Consider the following 24,263-nt stretch of genomic DNA (forward strand, 5'->3'; position numbering starts at 1 on the left):
CCTGGAGGGATTTAAAGCCCCGTGGGTGTGGCACTTGGGGACATGGTCAGTGGTGGCCTTGGCAGGGCTGGGAATGGTTGGAGTTGATGATGTCCAAAGCCTTTCCCATTTCCCACACGATTCCATGGTTCTCCTGTGGACACGACAGCTGTGAAAACACCATAAATCTGTTCCTACTTTTTGCTGCTGCTCTCCTTGAAACCCTTTCCCAACTTCCCACCATCTTTTACCTGATGAAATCCTCCTCCTCCTCTCTCTTGGGCCTCAGCTGCTTGGGCTGAGCCATGTTGCTCCAGTTGGGCAGGGATTTCAGGAGCCTGCTGATGTCATCGTCCTTGGCCCACGAGGCGCTGATCACCAGCTTCTCATCCGACTGCACGATGCTCCTGCAGGGAGAGCAGCAACAACCACCTCAGGGAGGAGCAGATCCTGCTTTTAGGGCCGATTTCATTTAATTCTGGGCTGTTCATTACATCCCACATCACAGGCATGGGGACTGAGCAGTGAGGAGAGGATGCAGGGAGGAATTCCGCATGTGGAGGGGACAGCCGGGTGGGTGGGCAGGGTGGGACATTCCCTTAAACTCAACTCCTGATGGACTTTGAGATATCTTTCAAGGGAAAAAGGGCCATTTTCCTAAATTCTGCAGCCCTGGGAATTCAGTTTGGCACCCAGCTGGAGGAGGTCGCCCTGCACTGGTGTCTCCACGGATCATTTCCCTCTGGAATCTCAGTGGAGCTCAGCAGCCTCTGCCCATGGTGGGGACACTGCCAGGTGGGACCAGCCCAGAACACCTGGCTGGAAGCCACCACCTCCCTCCACAGCTGGCCCAGGCTGGGGACCAGGGTTGAAGCAAGGAAGGGGAATGAAGGGCCCAGGATCTTCTTTCCAAGTCATCCAAAGCATCTCCTGATGGAGATTCCAGCTAAATCCTCTGTGGGAAACTGAGTCGGGGATGCAGCGTGTTCCAATGGGGAAGAATTTGCCTGTTTTGTGTTTTTGGCAGGGAAACCGATCTGAATTCCTGACTGGGAATTTCAGGAGACAAACGGGATGCTGTATTTGGAGGAGCCAATCCAGGACCTTAAAGATTCTCATTTCTACCCCTGCCATGGGCAGGGCCACCTGCCAGTGTCCCAGGCTGCTCCAGCCCCAGTGTCCAGCCTGGCCTGGGGCACTGCAGGGATGCAGGGGCAGCCCCAGCTGCTCTGGCAATTCCAGCCCAGCCAGGAATTCCTCATGGCCAAGATCCCATCCATGGCTGCCCTCTGGCACTGGCAGCCATTCCCTGGGTGCTGTCCCTGCAGGCCTTGTCCCCAGTCCCTCTGCAGCAACCCTGGAGCCCCTGCAGGCCCTGCAATGTGCTGGAAGCTCTGCCTGGAGCCTTCCCTTCTCCAGGGGAACATTCCCAGCTCTCCCAGGCTGGCTCCAGGCTGGCATGGCCTGAGCCAACAGAGACCCCCCACACCCCAGCACCCCCTGACATGGACCTGGCAGAGCTGTTCCAGCCACACTCTCCCAGATCCAGGCTGGAATTCTGAGGCAGAGATGAGGTGTCAGCAGCATTCAGGTGGTGGTTTGGGGAATAAATAGAAATAAAAACAACACCACCCCGAGCATCTGCGTTTTGCAAAGGAAAACACGAGAAAGGCACCGAGACGGGAGCCAGCTCTGATCCATCCTGAAGAGAACAGCTCATTTCTCATCCCACCCTTTCCCCATCCAGCAGGAAAACAAGCTCAGCTCAGGAACCACGCAAGATTTGTGAAAACGAATTTGTCACACGCGCTTACAAACAAATTTTCCTTCCCTTTGAGTTTCACGTTCAATCTGTCACACACAAAAGGCTGAGTTTTGTTTCCAGCCACACAAGACCTCAGCATCAACATTCCCATTTGGCCTTCTGCTGCTGGGAGGGAGGTGGTGTTTTTCCACTCAGGGGGAAAAAAAAAAAAAAATTAAAAAGGGCTTTTATTTTTCATCCTGTAAAAACTGAGGGGGATAAAAGAGCTCCACCAGCAGCTCTGACATCTGAGATGGAAAAAGGGGGTTTGATGATATCTGGGCATTGCTGTGCCAAGGCAAGACAACTGTTCCAGGGAACACATCAGCCAGGGCTTTGTCCTCTGCACATTTAAATGACTGCAGTAATACTCTCCTTCCCTTGGGAGTCTATTTCACACTTGAACAAATCCAACTCTTGGATAAAAAAAACTCCTGATACCGAGCTCGTGTTTTATTTTCCTCCATTTCATCCCATTACTCCCCGTTATTTCCCCTCTCAGCTCAGCTCTCTCCACGTCCACTATTTGCTCTCTTCAATTATTTCCAGCCTTATCGTGGCCCTTCAGGCACCCACGACTCCAGAGCATCTTTGGGAGGGTCCTGATGGAGTTCCACAGAGCCACCTCTCTGTTTTATGATCCTTATTATCCTCAAAATCCCAGTTGTTTGTGGAGTCAGAGCTGGGGAGGATGTTGGGATGCTCTGACAAACTCAGCCTGCTGTCCTTGCTTTTCCAGGGTCAGAGTTTTCCAAGAGCCTAATCCATGATTCCTGCTTTCCTCGCCTTTTGGGGGTGCCCATGGAATCGTGGAATGGTTTGGGTGGGAAGGGACCTTAAAGCCCATCCAGATCCAACCCCTGCCATGGACAGGGACACCTCCCACTGTCCCAGGCTGCTCCCAGCCCTGTCCCACCTGGCCTTGGACATTCCAGGGATCCAGGAGAGTCCTCTCTAGACAAGATCCATGGATCCACTGAAAGCAGCGAGCTCCAAAGTAATCCATGGAACAGCCCCAGCACTGCCTGGATCCCTTGGGATTCCACCCCCACTCTTTCCAGGGCTCCAACACCTCCAGATTTTCATTGGTGTTGGTTTTACCCCAACCACCCCCTCATCAAGAGGATGCTGAAGAGGGTGGAACATCCCCGAGCTCCATTGGACACCCAGCTTTTCCCTACTCCTTTTTCCCACATTTTTTTCCCTGGAGGTGCTCAGCTCCAGGGTTCTCAGCCAGGGTTCCCCCTCTGTACCTTCAATCCAATTCTGAGTGAATTATCCCTGGATGGGGTCACATCTTCTAGTACAGCTCAAAACTCTTCCTTCCACTCCCCTAATCCCAAACTCCTCCATAATTTTCCTGATGCTGCCATAGGGAGCTGACCTCGGCTGGATCCAGGCACCCACCAAGCTGCTCCATCCTCCTCAGAGGACAGAGGGAGGAAAAAATGATGGAAAAAACCCTTTATTGTGGAACAGACACCACAAAACGTGGAATATCCATCTGGAACAGCTGTCCTGGACATGTCTTTCCCAAAATCCTTCCCATTCCCAGCCTGCTGGTGAGGGAGAGACAGCTCTGATGCTGTGGCCAAAATCCTGGTGTGTGTGTCACACCTTCCCAGGTACCAATCCTGCACTCTGAGGAATCATTTCTCTGATGGGAAATAATATGGGAATACCCCTGGACACAACTGGGGGCCGTGGCTTTCCAGCAGGAAACATCTGGAAGCCCCAGGGGCTCATTGGGCTCCTCTGCCTTGTGCCAGGTGGAGTTTTGGATGATTTTTCCCTCTTCCCACAGCCAAGGTGATGTTTCCATGCTGAGCTTGTGCTGCCAAGGGTTAAAAAGCAGCTGGGCCAGGCACCCACAGCCTGAGGGGACACCCCTGCCCCCAAAAAAAGAGTCCAAAAGGCAACTTAAACCCCAAAATTCATGCAAGGAGGGGAGGATGCCACTAAGAAGCAGCAAAAGGAGTGGTAAAAGCACTTCCTGGGAAATCAAAAATTCCTGCTTGGCTGCCCCATTTTGGCTGAATGAATCTGCTCTTTCTCAATAAAAGAGGGGCTTGGATTTGTTTTGCCTGGCTGGAAAGCAGGAGGGGTTTCTTTTCTTCACCATTTTGAGTGATCCAAGCCCGGTTATTTCCCATTCTTTTTCCCCCCAAATTTAGCTGAGAGAGTTCAGCCAGAGGAGATTGGTCACCAGAAGCTGCCTCCAGAGAGGGAGCTGAGCACCTCCAGCGGATTTAATCAGATTTAACCACTTTTTAAACTCTCTGAAGCACATTTTGGGGACGCCCATCTCTTTTTAAGACTAAAAGGACTCATTTGGGTGAGGGATTCCTTTACTCAGAGCCTTCGGAGAGGTTCCAAAATGAGCAAGGTGAGGATGAAGATGGGGAAGAAGGGGGTGGACGCACAAGACAGAGCTTAGAGTGGACAACAAAATAAAAACGTGCAACTTCAACGTGGACATGAATAATATTGGCAAATTTATGTAGAAAAACATGGAAAGAGATCAATTTTTGCATTTGAGGCAGCAAATTTTATCAGAGAAGGGTGCTGGCAGAGGATTAAAAAGAAGGGCTCCTGTTCAGGGCAGCAGCTGTGAACTGGGCAGGTTTCTCCTTTCAGCATCTCCAAAAATCCTACAAAAATGGTTTTATACTCAGATTTTTAGCATAAAATGGTTTTTAACTCTGGAGTTGAGCTGCTCTCCTGGAAATCTGCTGGAGACGGGGGTTGGACACGACTGGGAAGTGCTGCCAGCACGGCAGGAGGTTTGGGGGCTCCATCTCCCATTTTATTTGCATTTCCAGCCCCAGCTCCTCATCAATTAGTCAGGAATCAGAGCTGACGTTTGTAAACAGTTTGGGTGGCAAACTGGAATTGGAATTTTGGACAAAAATGCGATTTGCAGGAGGCACCTCACCTACGCTGAACTTCCAAAATTCGTCATCAATTAACACACGAGAGCTGCTATTTATAGGAACGTCCAATCTCATCCAGCCCCCTTAGGTTTGGTATTTTTCTTTTGAAATCCCTGGAAAACACGAGCCAAACGGAGCTCAGACATGAACAATCTCAGCTGTGCATTTCCCAGTGCTGACGTCCTTCCTGAGCTGTTCCTGCAGAGAACTCCGGATCAAATCCTGCCTGGAGGAGCCTCCCTTTGGGTGCTTTTCACCCACATTTGCTCACATTCCCCCTGAAGGAACAAATCCTACAAAACACCTCTCTGCCTTCCCAATTTCTCACTCTTTGCCATCCCAAGAGCAGCCCTTGCTCCGCCAGCTTTGATGGGATCCACTCCCAGCTCCAAGGAGTTCATCCTGATTTTAAGGAGCTGTAAACAATCCCGACTCCACCACCTTTGCCAACACCAGGATTTATCCATCCCAACAGCCCAGGGAAAACCCTGGAGCAGAGGGCAGGGCTGTGTGGAGCCCAGATCCCTGCAGAGGGCATAACATCCCCGTGGATGGGAGCGGGAAGGCCGGGAGCTGCTCCTCTCCCCTGCATTCCCGGGGATGGATTCGGGTTTCTATTTCAGTCCTTTGCCAGCAGCAAAACGAGAACGTTTCCTGTTTTTTCCTCTCGCTGCAATCAGGAGATGGCCAAATTAGCGTTGTCCTAATTAGCCCTCAGCAGGTGCCAAAGCCAGGAATGGCAAAGGAAGGAAGGAAGGACTGTCAAGTTCAAGCCAAACAAATCAAATCCATTGTCTGGCTCCAGGCAGGGAAGTTTTGGGTGAAAAAAGGAATATTTTGGACAATAGCACACGAGCAGTTCCTGATTTAGGGGGGTGTTGAGGCAAAGTTTGGCCTCTGCTCATTGCTATTGTCAATAATAATGATGATGATGATGATGATGATGATGATGAGCCTGTTTGCCGGATGAAGTTTTTCCTGATTAAAATCAGGCAATGGGAAGTAATTTCTTGGTCAGGAAGCAAAAGGGCTTTTTCAGGCTCAATAGCCATGGAGGGGATGATGTAGAGCAGCTATTCCAGCCCACATTCCTGCAGCATCTTGTAGTGGTTTTTAATGGAATTATTCATCCCCACAGGATGAGGCACGATCCTGGTTTCCCTGTCCAGGAGGGCCGTTTTACAGATGGATAACTGGGCTGTCCTTAGAAGTTATTTATTGATATTCACCCAGGAAATCTCTGATAAATCAAGTACTTGAAGGGTTTAAACCCAAACACATCCATGGCCAGTGGGGTTGTGGTGCCTCGATCTTCCATGCTTTGGCTGGGGAATGTGAGGGATGGATCATCCCAAAATGCCAGGGGGACAAGGAGAGAGCATTTGGTGACTCCCTGTCAGTTTACAGAATTGTTCTGGGAAACTCTCACCAAAGCCAGTGTGTGGATTCATGTGGTTACTGATTCCTTAAATCACTGAATCATTTAGGCTGGGAAAGAGCTCTAGGATGGAATCCAACCATTCCCAGCACTGCCAAGGCCACCCATGTCCCCAGGTGTCACATCCACAGGGCTTTAAATCCCCCCAGGGACAGGGACTCCACCCCTGGGCAGCTCCTTCCAATGCCTGACCAACATTTTAGGGAAGAAATATACCCAAATCTCAATAGAATTAATTCAAATAAAGCTGAAATCCTTGCAAATGTTCAAATGAAGAATCTGAATTACTTTACCAGAGAGCAAAAGGCACATTCAGCCATTTATTTTTAAAGGGGACACTTTAGACTCTCAGTGGCCAACTTGAGGTAACGTTTAATAATGGAATTATGGAATAGTTTGGGTTTGAAGGGAACATCCAGTGCCACCCCTGCCATGTAGGGCCACCTGCCAGTGTCCCAGGCTGCTCCAGCCCCAGTGTCCAGCCTGGCCTGGGGCACTGCAGGGATGCAGGGGCAGCCCCAGCTGCTCTGGCAATTCCAGCCCAGCCAGGAATTCCTCATGGCCAAGATCCCATCCATGGCTGCCCTCTGGCACTGGCAGCCATTCCCTGTGTGCTGTCCCTGCAGGCCTTGTCCCCAGTCCCTCTGCAGTGACCCTGGAGCCCCTGCAGGCCCTGCAAGGTCTCATCCTACCTGCCTAAGGGAAGAACTGGAGTAATTTCTAAGCTCTACCACCTCTACTGCCATCCACATCTCAAGACCCTCAACCACTCTGTGCTGTGGATAAATCCACTGGGAAACCACAACTCCCCATATTCCATCTTTTTTATCCCTAGAAGGAAACACCCTCGACCACTCCAGCAGAGAAAATTCAAGAAGCAACTCCTGACCACTGCTGGCAGAACAGCTGTGCTAGGTTGGAAATGGGGGTGTGTGCTCTGTTCCTATCTGTGGGGCAGTTCTCTCTGTCCATGGGGCAGTTTTCTTTATCTCTCCCACAGCCAATCCTCCCTCCAGGAGATCTCTGCTGTCCATGGCCACTGAGTGTCCCTGCAGGGCTGATCAAATTCCATCATCCATGGGGAGATGCTCTGCCCAGGGCAGGAGCCAAGCATTCCTGCCTGGATCCAATCTGAGCCTGGCAGCAGCACAGCAGCCTTTGCCCCCTGCATTCCCAGAGGAGCAGCTTTCTGCTGCCCTGCATTGCCAGAGGGAGAGCAGGCCCATCTCCAGCAGCCCTGGAGCTGCAGAGGAAAACTCCAGCCTTGTGCAGGATCCCTGCTCCAGCAGAAGCACAGCTGGCCCTGCAGGAGGGCTGAGCCACCATGGAATGGCACTGCTGCCACCACCCTGAGCCACAGGGCTCAGCTCCTGCTCTCACTCTGGCAGGGGTTTGTTGTTTGTACTGTTGCATTTGTATTTTTAATTTTCCCAGTAAAGAACCTTCCCATTCCTATTCCCGTATCTTTGCCTGATTTCCCCTTAATTAAAAATTACAATAATTTGCAGGGAGGGGGTTTACATTTTCCACTTCTGGGGAGGCTCCTGCCTTCCTCAGCAGTTCTTTTCAAACCAAGACACCAGCCAAGCCCGAGGAGCAGCAGTTCCCCCCTGGGCTGTACCTGTAGGCCAGGGTGCAGGTGTCCTTGTACTCCTGCAGCTTCACACACACCATGTTGAGGAACTGGTCTGAGTATGCGCTCAGGTCGTGCATGAGGTCCATCAGGTCCTGCACAGTCTTCTCCACGATCACCGTGCTCTGGGGAGGGGACAAAAACCCAGGTGTGAGCAGCAGACTCTTTATCTTGGAGAACCTTTATCTCAGCCCTCTCCTGCTTTGCTAATTGTTGTCACAAACGTGCAGCTGATGCTGTGCCAGCGGCTCCTGCGAGGCTGAACAAATGAGGGAAAGGAAAGAACTGGGCAAGGAAAGGAGGAAAGTGGTTTAAGAGTTTCTCAGCTCGGGAAGTTTGGGTTCCTGAGCCGCTTCCTGAAGTTCACCAGGTCTTTTCTTTATTAGGTGAAACCTCAAAAGGCAGAAATGTGATTTTTAGCGGTACACACAGCCCAAAGTGCTGCTCCACATCCCACAGATCCTGGAATTTCTGAGGTTGGAAGAGACCTCCCAGACCATCCAGCCCAACCTTTGATCAATCCCCACCTTGCCACCCCAAACACAGCCCAGAGTGACACTGAAACCCCTGATGAGCAGGTTTGGTTTCCTCCAGCCTGCAGGAGGGCCCATATATCCAACCATGTCCAAGATTTCAACAGCTCCATAGGAATTCTGGGATTTTGGAGCCCCCCCAGGTGACTTGGCACACTTTGTATTTATTTTGCCCACTGTGTTTGATTTTGTTGCTGCAAACAAGGCAGAGGGGAGGTCATGGAAGTCCCAGGTTGATATAAATTGAATTATTAATGGTCTCAGTGGAGTGAAGGGTTATTCCTGAACTGCAGCAAAGGAAGATACTGAAGCCTTTGGGATCCCTGGTTGATTGGAGAAATTCTGAACTCAAATTATATGGGAGGATCCCAGGGGTTTGGAAAGAGCCCCCCTTCCTTTGTGTTCAGCAGGACTGAGGAGAAGTTGGTGACTCACAGCACAACCTCATCAACCCCCAGGTGGCCACCTCTGCCACAGCCTCCAGCCCAAATCCCACCTCTCCGCTGAAATCCCGATTAAAGCGCGGCAGCACCACCCTGATCCCTGATCCTGAGCAACCTGAGCAACCCCTGAGGGGCAGGAACTGATCCTGCTCTGCTCCCTGTCCCTGACTTGGCTAAAAAGCACCTTCCAGCCTTGTCCTCTTTGGGAACTCTCCCAAATCCTTGGGATAGGCGTTCCCTGAGGGCTCAGGCACTGCCTGTGCTGTTCCTGGGACGTTCTTGGCTCCCAACTGCACTTGGAGAAAAAAGCTCATCCCATTCCACCCCTGCCATGGCAGGGCCACCTGCCAGTGTCCCAGGCTGCTCCAGCCCCAGTGTCCAGCCTGGCCTGGGGCACTGCAGGGATGCAGGGGCAGCCCCAGCTGCTCTGGCAATTCCAGCCCAGCCAGGAATTCCTCCTGGCCAAGATCCCATCCATGGCTGCCCTCTGGCACTGGCAGCCATTCCCTGGGTGCTGTCCCTGCAGGCCTTGTCCCCAGTCCCTCTGCAGCTCTCCTGGAGCCCCTGCAGGCCCTGCAATGTGCTGGAAGCTCTCCCTGGAGCCTTCTCCTCTCCAGGTGAGCTCTCCCAGGCTGGCTCCAGCCCTGGAGCAGCTCCATGGATTGCTCTGGATTTGCTCCAGGTGCTGCTGCTGTGTCCCCAGGGCTGGGGCAGCATTCAGGTGGGGTCTCACCTGAGCAGAGCCTGATGTGGTTTCAGGTTAAAGCCAAGCCCAGGATGGGCTGAGAAATGTGCTGAGGGATTCAAGTCACCATTGATCCCTCAGGAATAAAAAAGGGAAGAAAATCCTCCCCAACTCACGTAGCAACACAGAAGACAACAGCAATTCCTTTCCTTTTTGCCTGGATAATCAGATTTTTCCTTTTCCACCAGGATTTCAGTGGTGGGAGGAGGCTGGGGTTTCCAGCAGATCCATGGTATTAGCTGATCTCCTGCAGCTTCCCAGAGTATGATCTGTCCTGCCAGGGATCCTCCTGTGACCCCTCCTGGGTTGGACACAAAACCACACGAGGAGGAATCAAACCTGCCCTCAATCCAGCTCATTTCAATTTCTTTTCCTAACTCAGCATTTGGAAAATAACAACAACCCAAACCCCCACGAGTGGATGTTAAAACAGAAAGTATTGTGGTTTTTATGGAGTTCTTCCCACTTATTTTCCTCCACAAGATTAAAATTCCAGCAAAGCTCCTGCCGGTATGTGGATTTTAGAATAAACCCTACTGATTTAAAGGGAACACAAAGCTACTTGAATGATTAAAAAAAAATAAAAATAAAAAGGAGAAGAAAGGGAATTACCATATGAAAGAAGCCACTGCCAGATACGTAATGGCCATTTCCCTGAGCCATCTTAACCTTTCCCAAAGCCCTGCTGCCACCTCTGCAGGTGTCCCTGGGGACACCCTGTCTGAGGAGGCATTTGGGACAGCTGGATTCGTTAGCTGGGCCAGCCCTGGAGCTTCTGAAAGTCCCCAAAATGAAAGGCAGCTCACACATTATCCCAGAGCCACCATCCCTGTGCCTCTGCCCCATCTGGATTTGTTAACAGCAGACGGATGTGATCAAAGCTTAATTTTATGGCGAGGCACTTCAAGGGAGCCTTTAAAAAAAAAAAAAACCCACACTAACAAGGAATCTCATCCCGGGAAGAATGTCCAGCCCCTCGCACCTGGATCCCAACACCACCGAGGGGATGCTTCATTACTCCTCCAGCAAGCTTTTCAAAGGGGCTGCTAAAAATGAAAAGAAATTCCTCCTGACGCCCTCGTGTCCCTCAGCCGTGGCCGGGGATGGGGATGAAACAGAGAGCGCCGCTTGGTGACACGGTGGGGTTTGTCTTCCAAGGGTTTTTAACGTTGCCCACCAGCCCTTGATTTGCTCCCTATTCCCAGCTGGGCTGCAGCTCCAGGTGATGGAAGGCAGCTCCAGGCAGGCAGAATTCCTTCTCTGACTGCGGAGCCACACAACGAGCGGGTGTTGTTCCAGCAGGGTATGGAATTTACATTGGCCGTGTATAATATGGGATAGATAATATGGATATAATAATATCTATTCCATTTATAATGTGGATATATAATATGAATATAATAATATATATTCTATATATAATGTGGATATATAATATGGATATAATAATATATATTCCATATATAATGTGGGATATATAATATGGAATATATAATATGGATATAATAATATATATTCCATATATAATGTGGGATCTATAATATGGAATGTATAATATGGATAGAATAAGATATATTCAATATATAATATGGAGTATATAATATGGATATAATAATATATGTTCCATGTATAACGTGGGATATATAATATGGGATATATAATATGGATATAATAATATCTATTCCATATATAATATGGATATGGATATAATAAGATATATTCCATATATAATGTGGAATATATAACATGGATATAATATGGATATATTCCATATATAATATAGGATCTATAATATGGAATATATATTATGGATATAATAATATATGTTCCATGTATAATGTGGGATATATAACATGGGATATATAATATGGATATAATAAGATATATTCCATATATAATGTGGAATATATAACATGGATATAATATGGATATATTCTATATGTAATATAGGATCTATAATATGGAATATATAATATGGATATAATAATATATATTCCGTATATAATGTGGATATATAATATGGATATAATAATATCTATTCTACATATAATGTAGATATGATAATATAATATGGATATGATAATATATATTCCATATATAATGTGGGATATATAATATGGAATGTATAATATGGATATAATAAGATATGTTCCATGTATAATGTGGGATATATAATATGGGATATATAATATGGATAGAATAAGATATATTCCTTATATAATGTGGGATATATATTATGGATATAATAATATATATTCCAATACATATATATAAAAATATATATTTATATATATATAAGATATATATTATCCCAATATATTGGAATATTTATATAATATGTATACATATGATCCCAATATATTGGAATACATATTTTTTATATATATATATATATAGACACCCCCAATATATGTATAATCCAAATATATTCCTATATATATCTATGTGAATATATGAATTCCATATATATTCTGGAGATATTATTCCAGCCATTCCTTTGGGATTATTGCCCTGTGGAACCCCAGCGAAGAGGGTTAAAAATGACTGGAGGAAGAGAGCACTGGAGGTAAAACAACAGAGCTGTCTTTTAAAGGCTTCCTTAAAACCACAATTTCAGGACAATAAAAGTGATTTTTAACGAGTCCTCGACAGGCAGAAATTCAAACCTCCAGAACTTTCAGCTTTGCATAGAATCAGAGAACAGTTTGAGCTGGAAGAGGCCCTAAAGTCCCTCCAGTGCCACCCCTGCCATGGGCAGGGACACCTCCCACTATCCCAGGTTATTCCAACCCCCATCCAACCTGGCCTTGGACACTTCCAGGGATGGGAAGTGCATAATTTTATTTTCTAGCTCGCTGGTGAGGAGTACTTGGATCAGAGGAACAATCTTCCCCCTCGATTTTTTTTTTTTTTTATTTTAATTTTTTTGCAGAAATCACAGCTCTTCCCATGCCTTGGGAGGGAGAACCTCCATTCCCTGGGGAAAGCAGACAAAAGATGGGAATATCCTGCTCAGAAATGTCTTCACCAAAACACAGCAGATGGAGGAAGAGACCTTGGCACTGGAAAAGTTGTCCATTTTTCCTTCATTATTGCCCGTCACAAAATATCTCCTTGAGATGCCTTGGCAGAGGAAGGCACCAGATGAGGGCTGCCTTAAAGAAGAATTAATAAAGCCTGATCTCATTTTTAAGCTGGAGTTTAGCTGACCCCTGATGATTTCTAAGCACCAGGCAGAGCCCAGCTGTAATTAAAGCAGGACAGGAGAGAGGGAACATTTTCAAAGCTCTTCAGGCTCAGTGCTGAGCCACAGCTCTGGATTTGGGACCATTCCCAAGGGAAAAAAAATCCTTAAATCTAAATACCTGCCCAGGTGTTTAATAAATAAATACCTAATAAATATCAAGTGCTGTCAGTGCCTTGGAGGGCAATGGGAAAGGGAGATAAAAACTGGAAATTTTGCCCAAATTTCTCCTAAAAAATGGAAGAACTGTCACTAAATGAGCAGAGTCAGAGATGGGAATCACTGAAACCTGAAAAGCAGGAGTTAGGGAGCCAGTTTGCCTGGAATTTTGGGATAAATGGGCTGTTGGATGCTCTTTGGTGGCTCTAAAATAGCCAACACCAGCCCTGAGGCCGCAGGAGTGGGAATGGGAAGAGTTGGATCCATCAGGGCCCTGGGGAGCCAACCAGCACCAGCACTCAAATAAAAGAGTAAAACAGTAAAATAGAGGAGTAAAACCAACTAAATTCATATTTTTTAGCTAACAGAGGGAAGAGAAGAGTCTAAATTCCCTCTTCCACTGATCAGTGGTGATCCCACGTGGAGTGATAACATTGTTTTCCCACCTTTCTTCCTGGCACACCCAGATTTTACAAAGGGCTGCAGTTTTTAGAATGCATCAGCTCCATTCAAACCCGTGTTTAGCAGCAAAATCTCTTTCTGCAGTCTCCAATCTGACAGCCTGCTTTCCTCTCCCAACCTTTTTCCAGGGAAATCCATTATTCCAGTGTCATTTTTTTGCCCATTACTATGGTTAAACTACAACTTTGCTTCCCAAATGCTCCTAACTCCAAGGGATTTTTTCTTTTTTCAATGCAGGTGATAGTTTAATTTTTATGGGATTTATCCTGAGAGGTGCTGAGTGAATTCACCCCATGGATGGGAGCCCAGGGTCTGCTGGAATTCTCTCCCTGCTTTAAATGTGATGTTGCAGCAGCCAAATGAGTGCACAAACAAGGTCTTGGATAAATCTTATTTACCTGGCACTGTGTGATCCAGGAAAGCTTTGCTCCAGTGAGCTGGAATATTGATGAAAAGCAAAATGTACATTTGTTTTTGTTGTTGTTTTTTTTTTTTTTTTAAAGGAGAACGTGAACCATAAAATCTGCTGATTGCTGTATTACTGTGGCCATGCAGAAGAGTTTCCCTCCTATAAACATTTGGGACACAAAGTTAACATTTCCTGGGGCCAGCCCAGTAAATGCAGAATAAATCAGACCCTGTTAAAGCACAGAGATGGGAGGCTGCCACGAGGGTTTGCAAACTCTGCAAGGATTCAAAAATCAATCAGCAGCTCTGTAATTTCAAGTTCAGCCCACAGAGCTGAAACACTCGTGGCTTTTCTGGAATGTGAGAGGTCAAATCCCAAAGCTGGGGAAGAGTGGAGAGGAGGCACAAGGAAGGGATGTGGGTGAAGGGGGATTTTCATCCCGTTCTTTGTTAAATTGTAGATAAACTTTTGCTCCAGATTGGGCTTCACTGCAAGGAAAAGCTTCCTCAGGAAGATTTCATGGAATCATGGAATGGTTTGGGTGGGAAGGTGTTGGAACGCTGGCTGCTGAGAATTCCAGACTTTCTGTGCTCCAGGCTCTGACCCCCAGGAGAACACTGCAGTGACCTGAGGCCCTGGAGAAGCTTCCAGAATGGAATGGCAGCACTGGGATTGTGGGTGTGGGGTTTGGGTAGAAGTGTGTGATATCACAGGGAGGAAACTCAGAGTTTAAGGGTTTAGAATGCAGTGATAGATATAAAGCAAGATGGGGGTTTTGGGGCAGAGGCTGGTCCTTCTTCTTCACCTTCTTCTCCATGGGTTTGGGTGGTTTTGTGTAATTGGATAAAAAAGTCCACGCTGTGGGGCAGAGGTAGTTAGTCATTAATTTAAAAAATAAAAATATTTAGGTGTTATTTCTTAATTAGACAGTTTATCCTTAAAAAGCCTTGTGAAGAGAGGGATACGACTCCATTTTTTTAGTTTATTAAAGTGAAGTGCTGTGGAATGCACACTTTGTGAAACTGTAATATAGATAAAAACTAACAAACATCTGAGTCTGAACAAACAATACACATTGAATCCTGACCCTAACAAAAAGAAGTTAAGACTCAACAGGAAGGGACCTTGAGGATCACGCAGTGCCACCCCTGCCATGGCAGGGTCATCTGCCAGTGTCCCAGGCTGCTCCAGCCCCAGTGTCCAGCCTGGCCTGGGGCACTGCAGGGATGCAGGGGCAGCCCCAGCTGCTCTGGCAATTCCAGCCCAGCCAGGAATTCCTCATGGCCAAGATCCCATCCATGGCTGCCCTCTGGCACTGGCAGCCATTCCCTGTGTGCTGTCCCTGCAGGCCTTGTCCCCAGTCCCTCTGCAGCTCTCCTGGAGCCCCTGCAGGCCCTGCAATGTGCTGGAAGCTCTCCCTGGATCCTTCCCTTCTCCAGGGGAACATTCCCAGCTCTCCCAGCCTGGCTCCATTTCCCCAATTCCCAATTAAACCGAGTCCCTTCCTAGAGAACCCCAGAGCCGCCCAACCTCTCCCTCATGGATTTTCATGCAGGACATGGATTTCACCCCTGGGCTGCAGCTCAGCTCTTCCCCACTGCCCTCAGTGGGACGTGTGATGTTCACTCCCATCAACTTCCCCTCGTTTGTCCTGGCAGAAATGAATTTTGCCACTGTCAAGACAGAAAAATGGAGCTGGAAACTCCACACGGAATGTTTTTCCATGGAGAAATGCTCCACCCAACTGCCTGTTCTTCACAGCACTGATGACCTGGAGTTGCCTCTCATGACACTTTGATGATATTTGCACAGAAGAAGGTAAAAACCCCTTTCCTTTGTTACCTCCTGAACGCCTGTGACATTGGAATGACGGGACATTGGAATCCTTTCCAGCTCCTCATTTTTAGCTCATTCCAGACTTCCCAGCCAGCCATGAGGAGATCCAGCAGATGGGAGCTGAAGCAGGACCACAGGAGAGCAGAAATGAGCTCTGTGTCTCTTAACTAACCACAGGAACAGCTGGGTGAGCTGGATCCTCTGTCTCTGAAAGGCTCAAAATCAAGCCCAGGTGCTTTCCTGGGAGAGCTGCCACATTCCCCATGGAATTATGGACTTGATGAAGAAATTACTGGGTGGAGAAGTCACTGAACTTTGCTGGCAGATCTGGTGAATTTATTCTGATTTTGAGCTCAAATTCCACAGGAAAAGACGCCCAAGCTATGCTTAAAAATCCCAATCCACCAAAAGCCCCATCCCAGGAGCTCTGACCTTGGAATGTCTAAAAGTGGTGGCATTTTATTCTCCAGCACCAGCAAAGTCAATCTCTCCAAACAAAACACACCCGAACTGTTCAAATCTCCTGAATTCCCCACAAAATGGGAATTCTCAGCACATCAACCCTTAGCCAGCACCCAGGAGCTTCCCAGCATCCCAAAAAGGAGTTGGATCTCAGCAGGATCAAGGTTAAGGTTGGAAAGACCTCTCAGGTCACTGAGTCCAGCCACCAGCCATGGCCACCACCAAACCACGTCCCCAAGTGCCACCTCCACATGGTTTTTGAAGCCTTCCAGGAATGGGGACTCCATCACTTCCCTGGGTAGCTGTGCCAGGGCTGGACAATCCAAGAATTCCCTGCCAAGGTGGTCTCAACACCTCCAAAAATCCCAGCTGGGCTGGAAGTGTCCACGTGAGGAGATGCCTTTCCATAATCTTCAAACCAATAAATCCCTGATCCCAAACTGGCTCCTAACCCAGCTTTGCTACAAAGCAGGGAATAGGAAATTCCTAAGGAAATTCCTAAGGAATAGGAATTCCCTTAAAAAGCAGGGAATAGGAAAATTGTCACTTGGACAAGGGTTTTTTTTTTTTTTTTTTTTTCCATTTATTCCTATTTCACCTGCAGTGCAGAGGAGCAGGGAAGGGAAAATGTGGTTGGACACAGATTGTGACAGCCCCAACTTCCAGCCCTGACATCATTCCCTCACTTGAGACACCAAAATCCTCCTGGAATGATGCAGCAGCCCCAGCACGATCAGGAATATCAGTGCCTTGGCAGGGAGATGGACGGGATAATTTAATTGGTCTTTTGTATCTCTCCCTTCTCTGATCCCGCTGAGTTCTGGAGCTATTATTAAAGGCATTTTTTAAGGTATTTTAATTTACTCCTCCAAATGGATTCCCATCCATTCACTCCCACCAAGTGAATGTTGTCAGGGACATTAGTGAGGTGATAAAATAGCTGCAGCTTCCTGCTGCTTTTAATGTGTTACATCCACCAGAAAAGTCATTAGCTCTTAGCCTTTAATACACCCTCTGCACTGCTGCAGAACTGTTTATCACTTACAAGTGCCAGCACAGGCCAGGCTCCCCCTTTATTAATCAATATACATTTGTGCAGGGGAAAGGGACTCACAGCCAGTGATTCCCAGCCTGGTTTGTGCTGCAGGAGCTGAAAAAACCATCCCTGACATTTTCACCCCCATCCCTGAATATTCCTAGAAGTGTCTTTTAGTCGGGTTTTTTTACACAGCTCCCCCAATTACAGGTGAGCTGGTGGCAAGGTGACAAATTTCTTTCACCAGTGGTGAGTGGCAGCTTTCCCTCTCCTTTGTCATCCCTGCTCTAGAACATCATTAGCAGCTGCAGCAGGGCACAAATGGAACGTGGAGCAGGGAATTAATGATGCTCGGGAGCAGAGCCGTCCGTTTGGGAGCTCGTTTTTAATAAATGTTTTCATACAGCTGGCCCAGTTTGGAGAATAAAACCCCTCAGTGGTATTTTTATGTGCTCTGAGATCTATTTTTTTTTTCTTTTCACGGTCTCAAAACGCCAGTATTTAAAATATATTTATCTATTAAAAATGTCCTGATGGAGATGGTGAATATGAATGTTCAGTGGTGCTCTTGGGAAGACACAGTGACCACGGTAAAGGCAGGTGGATGATGAAAAACCAAAAGAAACTGGGAAAAAACCAATTGAGAAAGGTTTAGGAGGGCTGAGCTCCCGAAAGAAAACGTTGTTGTGCCCCTGGATTGGTGCTGTCCAGTGCAAAGGCTGTAATTATGATTAAATTCAACAAAATTAATGAAAGTGCAAGAGACCACTGGAAAACAAAGGGTGACATCCAGGAATGAGGAGTAAAGGCCTAAGAGGGACCCTGAGCTAAGCCAGGCTGAGCTCCTGGGCTCACAAAGATATCATTGCACTGAAATGAGAAACCAATTTGTCAGATTTTGGCATAAGTGTCTAAAAGTCTCATTTGTAGGGGTGAGAGAATGCAGAGTGACCAGGCCGGTGTCACCAGCAGTGACATTTTGCTACAGGGGGGATCCCAAGAGACACTCAAACCTCACCTTTATGCACCAAAATTCACCTTTCTGTTTCAGCCTTTGTTAACCCAAGTCTAATTAATGAAGAATTCCTTGCTCACCAAAGCAACCCCTGGCAAACATGGGCACAGAGCAGAGGCCTTGCAGCCCAGGCAGTCATGGATGGCGGGGAAGGAGCGCCGTGTTTGATCGCCCGCTGTTTTCCCGCGGCTAACGACGCTGCCGTGACTGTCCTGTGGATAAATCCATGCAGGCATTCAGTGGGAAGGCGAGGCAGCCAAACCTGGCTGGGATGGAGCCATCCACAGAAAACATTCATCTGTTAACCAAACAGCAGCGCTTCCAAACGCAGCGGGGTCACCGCGGAGCCCTGCTGGGAAACGGGAATTAACTCGGAGCGGAGATCGTTTGTCTCTGGAATGTTGTCATTTCTGTTGTCATGTTTGTTGTCATATTTGTTGTCATATTCACGGATGAATTCCAGGCTTTACTGGGAAGGCAGGTGGCACTCAAGATCGCTCATGGGAGAGCCCTTGGAATGCAAAGAGAGTCGAGGAGAAATGGATCTCCCGCGGATGGAATGGCGGGAATTCATCTCCGATGTTGTTGCAATTAACGGCAGTGAATTTCACTCAGTGCCACTCAGAAGGATTAACTGGACTGGCTCAGTTACTACTGGGTTGCTACTCAGTTACTACCAGGATACTACTCAGTTACTGCTTTTTGTTTTATACCTATGTAGAAAAAAAACATTTCCTGTCTTATCCAGAAAAACACAGGGCCTGATGGGGAACATGCATCGAACAGGGAAGTGCTGGAGAAATGGGATAATCATCCCCTCTGGGATCTGTAGTGCACAGGAAACAGACAATTTGGGTCCATCACTGGGCAAAAAAAAAAAAAAAAAAAAAAAAAGCAATTTTTGGGGAGGAAAGAGGAATTTTAAATATTCAGTGGTTGCTGCAACACGAGGTCAATCTATATTTACAGATTCAGCAGTACAGAAGTGGCTGAGGGATGTGGCTACACCAACTTCCCAAAAGGAGTTTCCTGAACTCTCTCCAAGTGAAAAGCCAATTAAATACCCTTTAGAAAGTTGTTTGGGTTTTTTTTGGCTAAACTCTTCCACAAGCTCCTGTCTGTAGGAATGTGCGCCCTATGCACAGAGTGACAGAACTTTCCTCTGTCCCCCAAAAAGGAAAGAGCCCAGAACTTCCTCCCAGTGATCAGGTAGAAAAATCACTGATAGGACCTTGGGGACTTCACCTCAAGTTTGGGGACAGCTAATTGGCCATGAGCCAAAAGGTCCCGCCTGGGCCATTGAGTAGAAAAGGACAGAACAAAGAAGCCAAATTGCTTTTGTGAGGTGTCTTTACCAGGAGCACAAACCTGTTGCACCTGGGTCGATTTTGAGTTTGTTATTTTGCCTTTTATTAAACCTTTTTGTTCCTGACGCTGTCACATCAGCCTCCTGCTCCTTTTATGCCTCCCAATGAATGCTGAGCTGTTCTGGGGTGTAACATTTGGGTGTTGAGAGCTCATCAGATCAGCTCAAAACCCCAGGCAAAAATGTTATACCCTTCCCTCAGCAGAATCACAGCAGTTGCACAGAGCACCCGCTGTGAAAAGGGAGGATTTTTCACCCCGAGTCACACAGATCCCATCCTCACCTCCACGTCCCACTCACCCATGTCCCAGGAGCCACTCCCTCACCAAGAGGAATTCAGAGTTGAGGATTTAGAGAGAATTCAGAGGAATTCAAAGAGAGTTTTCTGGGAGACCTCAGGGTACAAAAGTGAGGTGAAATGCTCGAGGTGGTGCTGAGCAGCTCCGTTCCCACAAAAGTAAATCACTGCTGACTGCTAGATCCCGAGTCCTTCCAAACCATCCCTGCTGAGACCACTCTGGGTGAGAAGAAGTTGGAAATGGCTTGTGGTAAACCTGAGTCCTCTGAAAAACAGCTCAGCTTTCTGCTAAATCAATTTGACCTTTGTTGGTCCAGTACTTAACAAAAATAATAAACTGGAATTCCAGAGCAAGACACAAAGTTTTTGATCAAAACAAGTCGAGGGAAAGCCAAAATTATTGCCACTGAGTTTTTATTTTCAGGTCCATGACTTGTCCAGCACTTGGGAGTTTTAAACCCCCAGCTCCTGCACATTTTGGCAGTTCTTATTCCAGAAAAATGGGTCATAGAATCCCAGAAGGATTTGGGTTGGAAGGGAAATTAAAGATCATCCAGTTCTGCCCCACTGCCATGGGAGAGACACCTTCCACTATCCCAGCTTGCTCCAAGCTGGCCTTGGACACTTCCAGGGATGGAGCATCCCCAACATCTCTTTGCTAACTGGGAGGACAGGAATTAACAATATTTTTCATTTTGTGGTGGAAAATGACAGAGCAGGAATTAAACAAGGGTTCAACCTGTCCCTCAACACCGTGTTTGACACCACCCCTAAATGATAAAAAAATAGAGTTAAACAGAGAATTCATTAATTAATTAACCCAGCCCTGGCCAGGGCTCTCCTACAGAGTTGTAGCATTTGCTCGATTTTCACACCCTCTATCAGTTTTCTTTACAGGCACAAAGTCCTTCAATATTTGAATGAAAGAGCGCATCCCAATGGTGTGAATTCCCCAGGAAATCCTGGATCAGCCCCAGGATGACCAAACCTGGTACAATTTCATGGGGAGAGGGAAAAGCTTCTCCCTTCTTTAAAGGGCAGCTCACACAAAGCAAAAATCCCAGCACAAAAGCAAAATATTGGCCAAAAAAAAAATACTATTCTGACAGCTTTGTGTGTGTGAGACTTTATCTGTTTATTTTATTTTATTTTATTTTATTTTATTTTATTTTATTTTATTTTATTTTATTTTATTTTATTTTATTTTATTTTAATGGAAAGGCTCTATTTACAGATTAGAACCAGGAGGGGAAACTTTTAATTTACGTTCTTTCAGATGGAAATTAGAGCGCTTTGAGCCTTCCAACTGCAAAGTTTATCCACTTCAGGAGGAAGATTCCAGAGGCAGGGTGCCAGCAGGAATATTCCAGAGGAATGGCAGCATTCCTGCATTGTTGTTCCTTTTATAATTCTCCTGTTGACAAGTCCCTGCCTCCAAAATCGCAACTACTCCCACTGAACGCTGCTTGTCAGGGAGGGGCAGCCCCTGCCACACACAAAAAAAAAAGAGCTTTTTTACCTTCCTTTTCAACAATAGATTAATGTCTCTTTTGTTCTGCGGCAGAGCTGGGTGTCATATTTCAAAATGCACTTTTAAAACAGGTATAATTAAACCTCTGCGAGAGGAGGGAGGCAGAGAAATGAGAAGCCAAAGGAGGAATAAAGGCATTTTAGAGGGTGCTGGAAGGTGCCTCATCCCTCCCTCTCAGCTACAATTACATTCCACAGTGGGGGAGGGAAAAAGGAAAAAAAAAAAAGTGATTATAAAAATGAACTTTTCCTGGAAAAAATGAGCACGTTGTGAAAGGATGACTCCTTTGAACGTCGCAGCACTTCAAAAGGAGGATGAATTAGTGCTGACAACTCAATAAAGTAGCCATCAATTATTCAAAATGTGATGGCTCTTCTCAAGCAGCACTTGTGATTAGGAAAACATTTCCAAACCTGGCAATGAGAGTTATTCTTCCTCAATGAAATGGGCCCAGGCTTCAAAATGCGAGGGAAGAAAAATAATGGGACTTTGGAGGAGCCTGGCAAGAACACAGGGAAGGTTCTTCTCCTGGAGCCATCCATCAAGTGTTCCATGGGAGACTGTTCCAGGCTGGATTTGGGATTTATGGAGTGGAACAAGGAGAGGGAAGGGAAAAATACCTGTGATGTGAGAGGGTACCCAAACCACAGCTGATGGGTGCAGAGAGCCCTGCCCAACCAAGGCCCCAGATTAAACTTTTGGTGTGCTTTGGTACAGCAAATATTAAACTTTCCTAGGGAAAAGTGAGTTATGGAAATGCCAGATTTCCCAGAGAAGTTTGTGGAAGGTGTGATGTCCCAGCTCTGGAAGTGTCCAAGGCCAGGGCTTGGAGCAGCCTGGGATGGTGGAAGGTGTCCCTGGCCATGGCAGGGGTGGCACTGGGTGGGCTTTAAGGTCCCTTCCAACTCAAACCATCCTGGGATTCCATGGAGGACATTCCTGGAGGAATGTTGGTGATGGAGCAATACAGCTTCCTTTAAATGAAGTTCATCAGACTTTGCTTTTCCAGTTTTTCCTGGAATTCCAGCTTATCCATCACCAAAACAATCCCAGCAAAGGCAAAGCACTGGTTTAAAATTGCAGAAATCCTGGGGAAAAAAAAGGAGCTGGAGGAAAAAGGAAAAACTTGGTGAGTGTCCCTCCTGTGGCACTTGGATCTGTGACTTCACGCTGGATTTTCAGCAGGGAGGAGAAGCTGCTCTGCCTCAGCATCCCAGGGCCCTGCTCTGCTGCCAGGGACTCTTAATGAGTTTGCAAATGAGGAATGTGCAGCTGGAGCTCTGAACAAGCAGGAGGGTGGCCAGGCTAAAAGGCTTCTCCTCTGGCCAGGCAGGTACCAGGGGCTGGGGCTGACACCAGCCCTGAGAGGCAAAATGAGGATTTATGAGAGCAGTGCTGCTGCTGAGGGAGCCTGACAGGGCTCTCAGGGTAATTAAAATAATCAGTCAAGGCCTGGGATGGAGGCTGGGGGCAGATATGTGTGGTTTACTCACAACTTCTGAGGAAAAACTGAATGCAAGAGGGGAAAAAATGAAAATAAAGTAAATTACAAGGAAGTTTTAGTGGTTTTATGGGTCTAGGGAGTACTTGATGAAAAATAAGCTGCACTTGCTGAGTGAGGGTGAGGTTCCTCCATGGACTCCCAGGATGGTTTGGGTTGGAAGAGACTTTAAAGCCCATCCCATCCCACCCCCTGCCATGGGTGGGGACACCTTCTGCTATCCCAGGGTGCTCCAAGCCCCAAGATCTCAGAGGGATCTTTGGGATACCAAAGAGTGGGATGGTTAAACCAGGAACCCATGAACAGGAAAAAAAAATGGGGGAGAGCTTCATTCACCACATTTCCATCATATCCATGGGTTTAGACACTTCCAGGGATCCAGGGACAACCCCAGCTTCCCTGGGCACCCCGTGCCAGGGCCTGCCCACCCTGCCAGGGGAGAACATGGCAGAGTCATGCTGAGGTGAACAGAACACGTGTTACAGACAGATTTTATGAAAATCCTTTTTGCCAGGATTTTCCTCTCCTGAGAAGCTGAGGAGCCTCAGGAAAGAAATGTAAACAAGAACTATCTGCTGCTGTGGAATGCAACAGGGGCTTCCTTGATTGGTCCATGGGAGGTGGTTTTACTTAATAACCAATCAAGGATGCAGCTGGGTCAGACTCTCTAGTCAGTCAGAAGACTTTGTTATTTATTCTTTTTTTATTTTTATCCAGCCTTCTGATGAATCTTTTTTTCTCTATTTCTAGTATAGTTTTAATATAACATTTTTAATATCATATATATCATAATATAACAAATCATCCTTCTGAAACATGGAATCAAGATTCTCATCTCTTCCCTCGTCCTAACTGCCCTACAAAGACCACAAACACGTTGGTGGCCTCAGAAAGGACCAGGAGCAACATTTTGCACCCAACTCTCAGTGGAAATCCTCCAGGTCGGGTTGGATGGGGCTTGGAGCAAGGATAGTGGAAGATGTCCCTGCTCATGGCAGCAGGGCTGGGATGAAAGGCTTTAAATGTCCCTCCCAACCCTTTAAAGGTGCCTTTCAACTCAAAATATCCCCCAATTTAATGATTCATCACTGAGCAAACGAGCGTTATCCAGTTCCTGACCAACTCCAAGGCACGGCATGGAAGAGGCATCCAGTGATTTGAGGGATTGAGGGGATCCAGAGCCCTCAAACACGGGGCTGTTCCCTTCAGGCCAGACGTGACTCACATCTCTGGGATGCTTTGTGAAGCGTGACTCTGCTTCTGCAGATCTGAAGAGGACAAAAATAATCCTAAAATAATTCTGCCTGCCAGGGGCACCGCTCGAAAATGTCCACACGCAACTCCCCTGCCCTGGGATGCGCTGAACGTGCGAGCGAAAGTTGAGTTTTTAAAATAAATTAAAACTCTGACACTCTGCCTAAAGCAGTTGCTTTTGT

At 47.1% G+C, this 24,263-nt stretch overlaps 1 protein-coding gene across 1 annotated transcript in view; it reads right to left on the reverse strand.

The window, feature by feature from the left end:
* The window catches only part of EXOC4 (exocyst complex component 4), a 317,262-nt gene that overhangs the window by 46,487 nt on the left and 246,512 nt on the right, over positions 1 to 24,263 (reverse strand). The window contains 2 exon segments of the mRNA XM_038153051.1: positions 231 to 386; positions 7,776 to 7,912. Coding sequence (XP_038008979.1) covers positions 231 to 386; positions 7,776 to 7,912 — 293 coding nt within the window.

The sequence above is a fragment of the Motacilla alba genome, chromosome 1A (assembly GCF_015832195.1).
Source record: "Motacilla alba alba isolate MOTALB_02 chromosome 1A, Motacilla_alba_V1.0_pri, whole genome shotgun sequence".
Taxonomy (NCBI): Eukaryota; Metazoa; Chordata; class Aves; order Passeriformes; family Motacillidae; genus Motacilla; species Motacilla alba.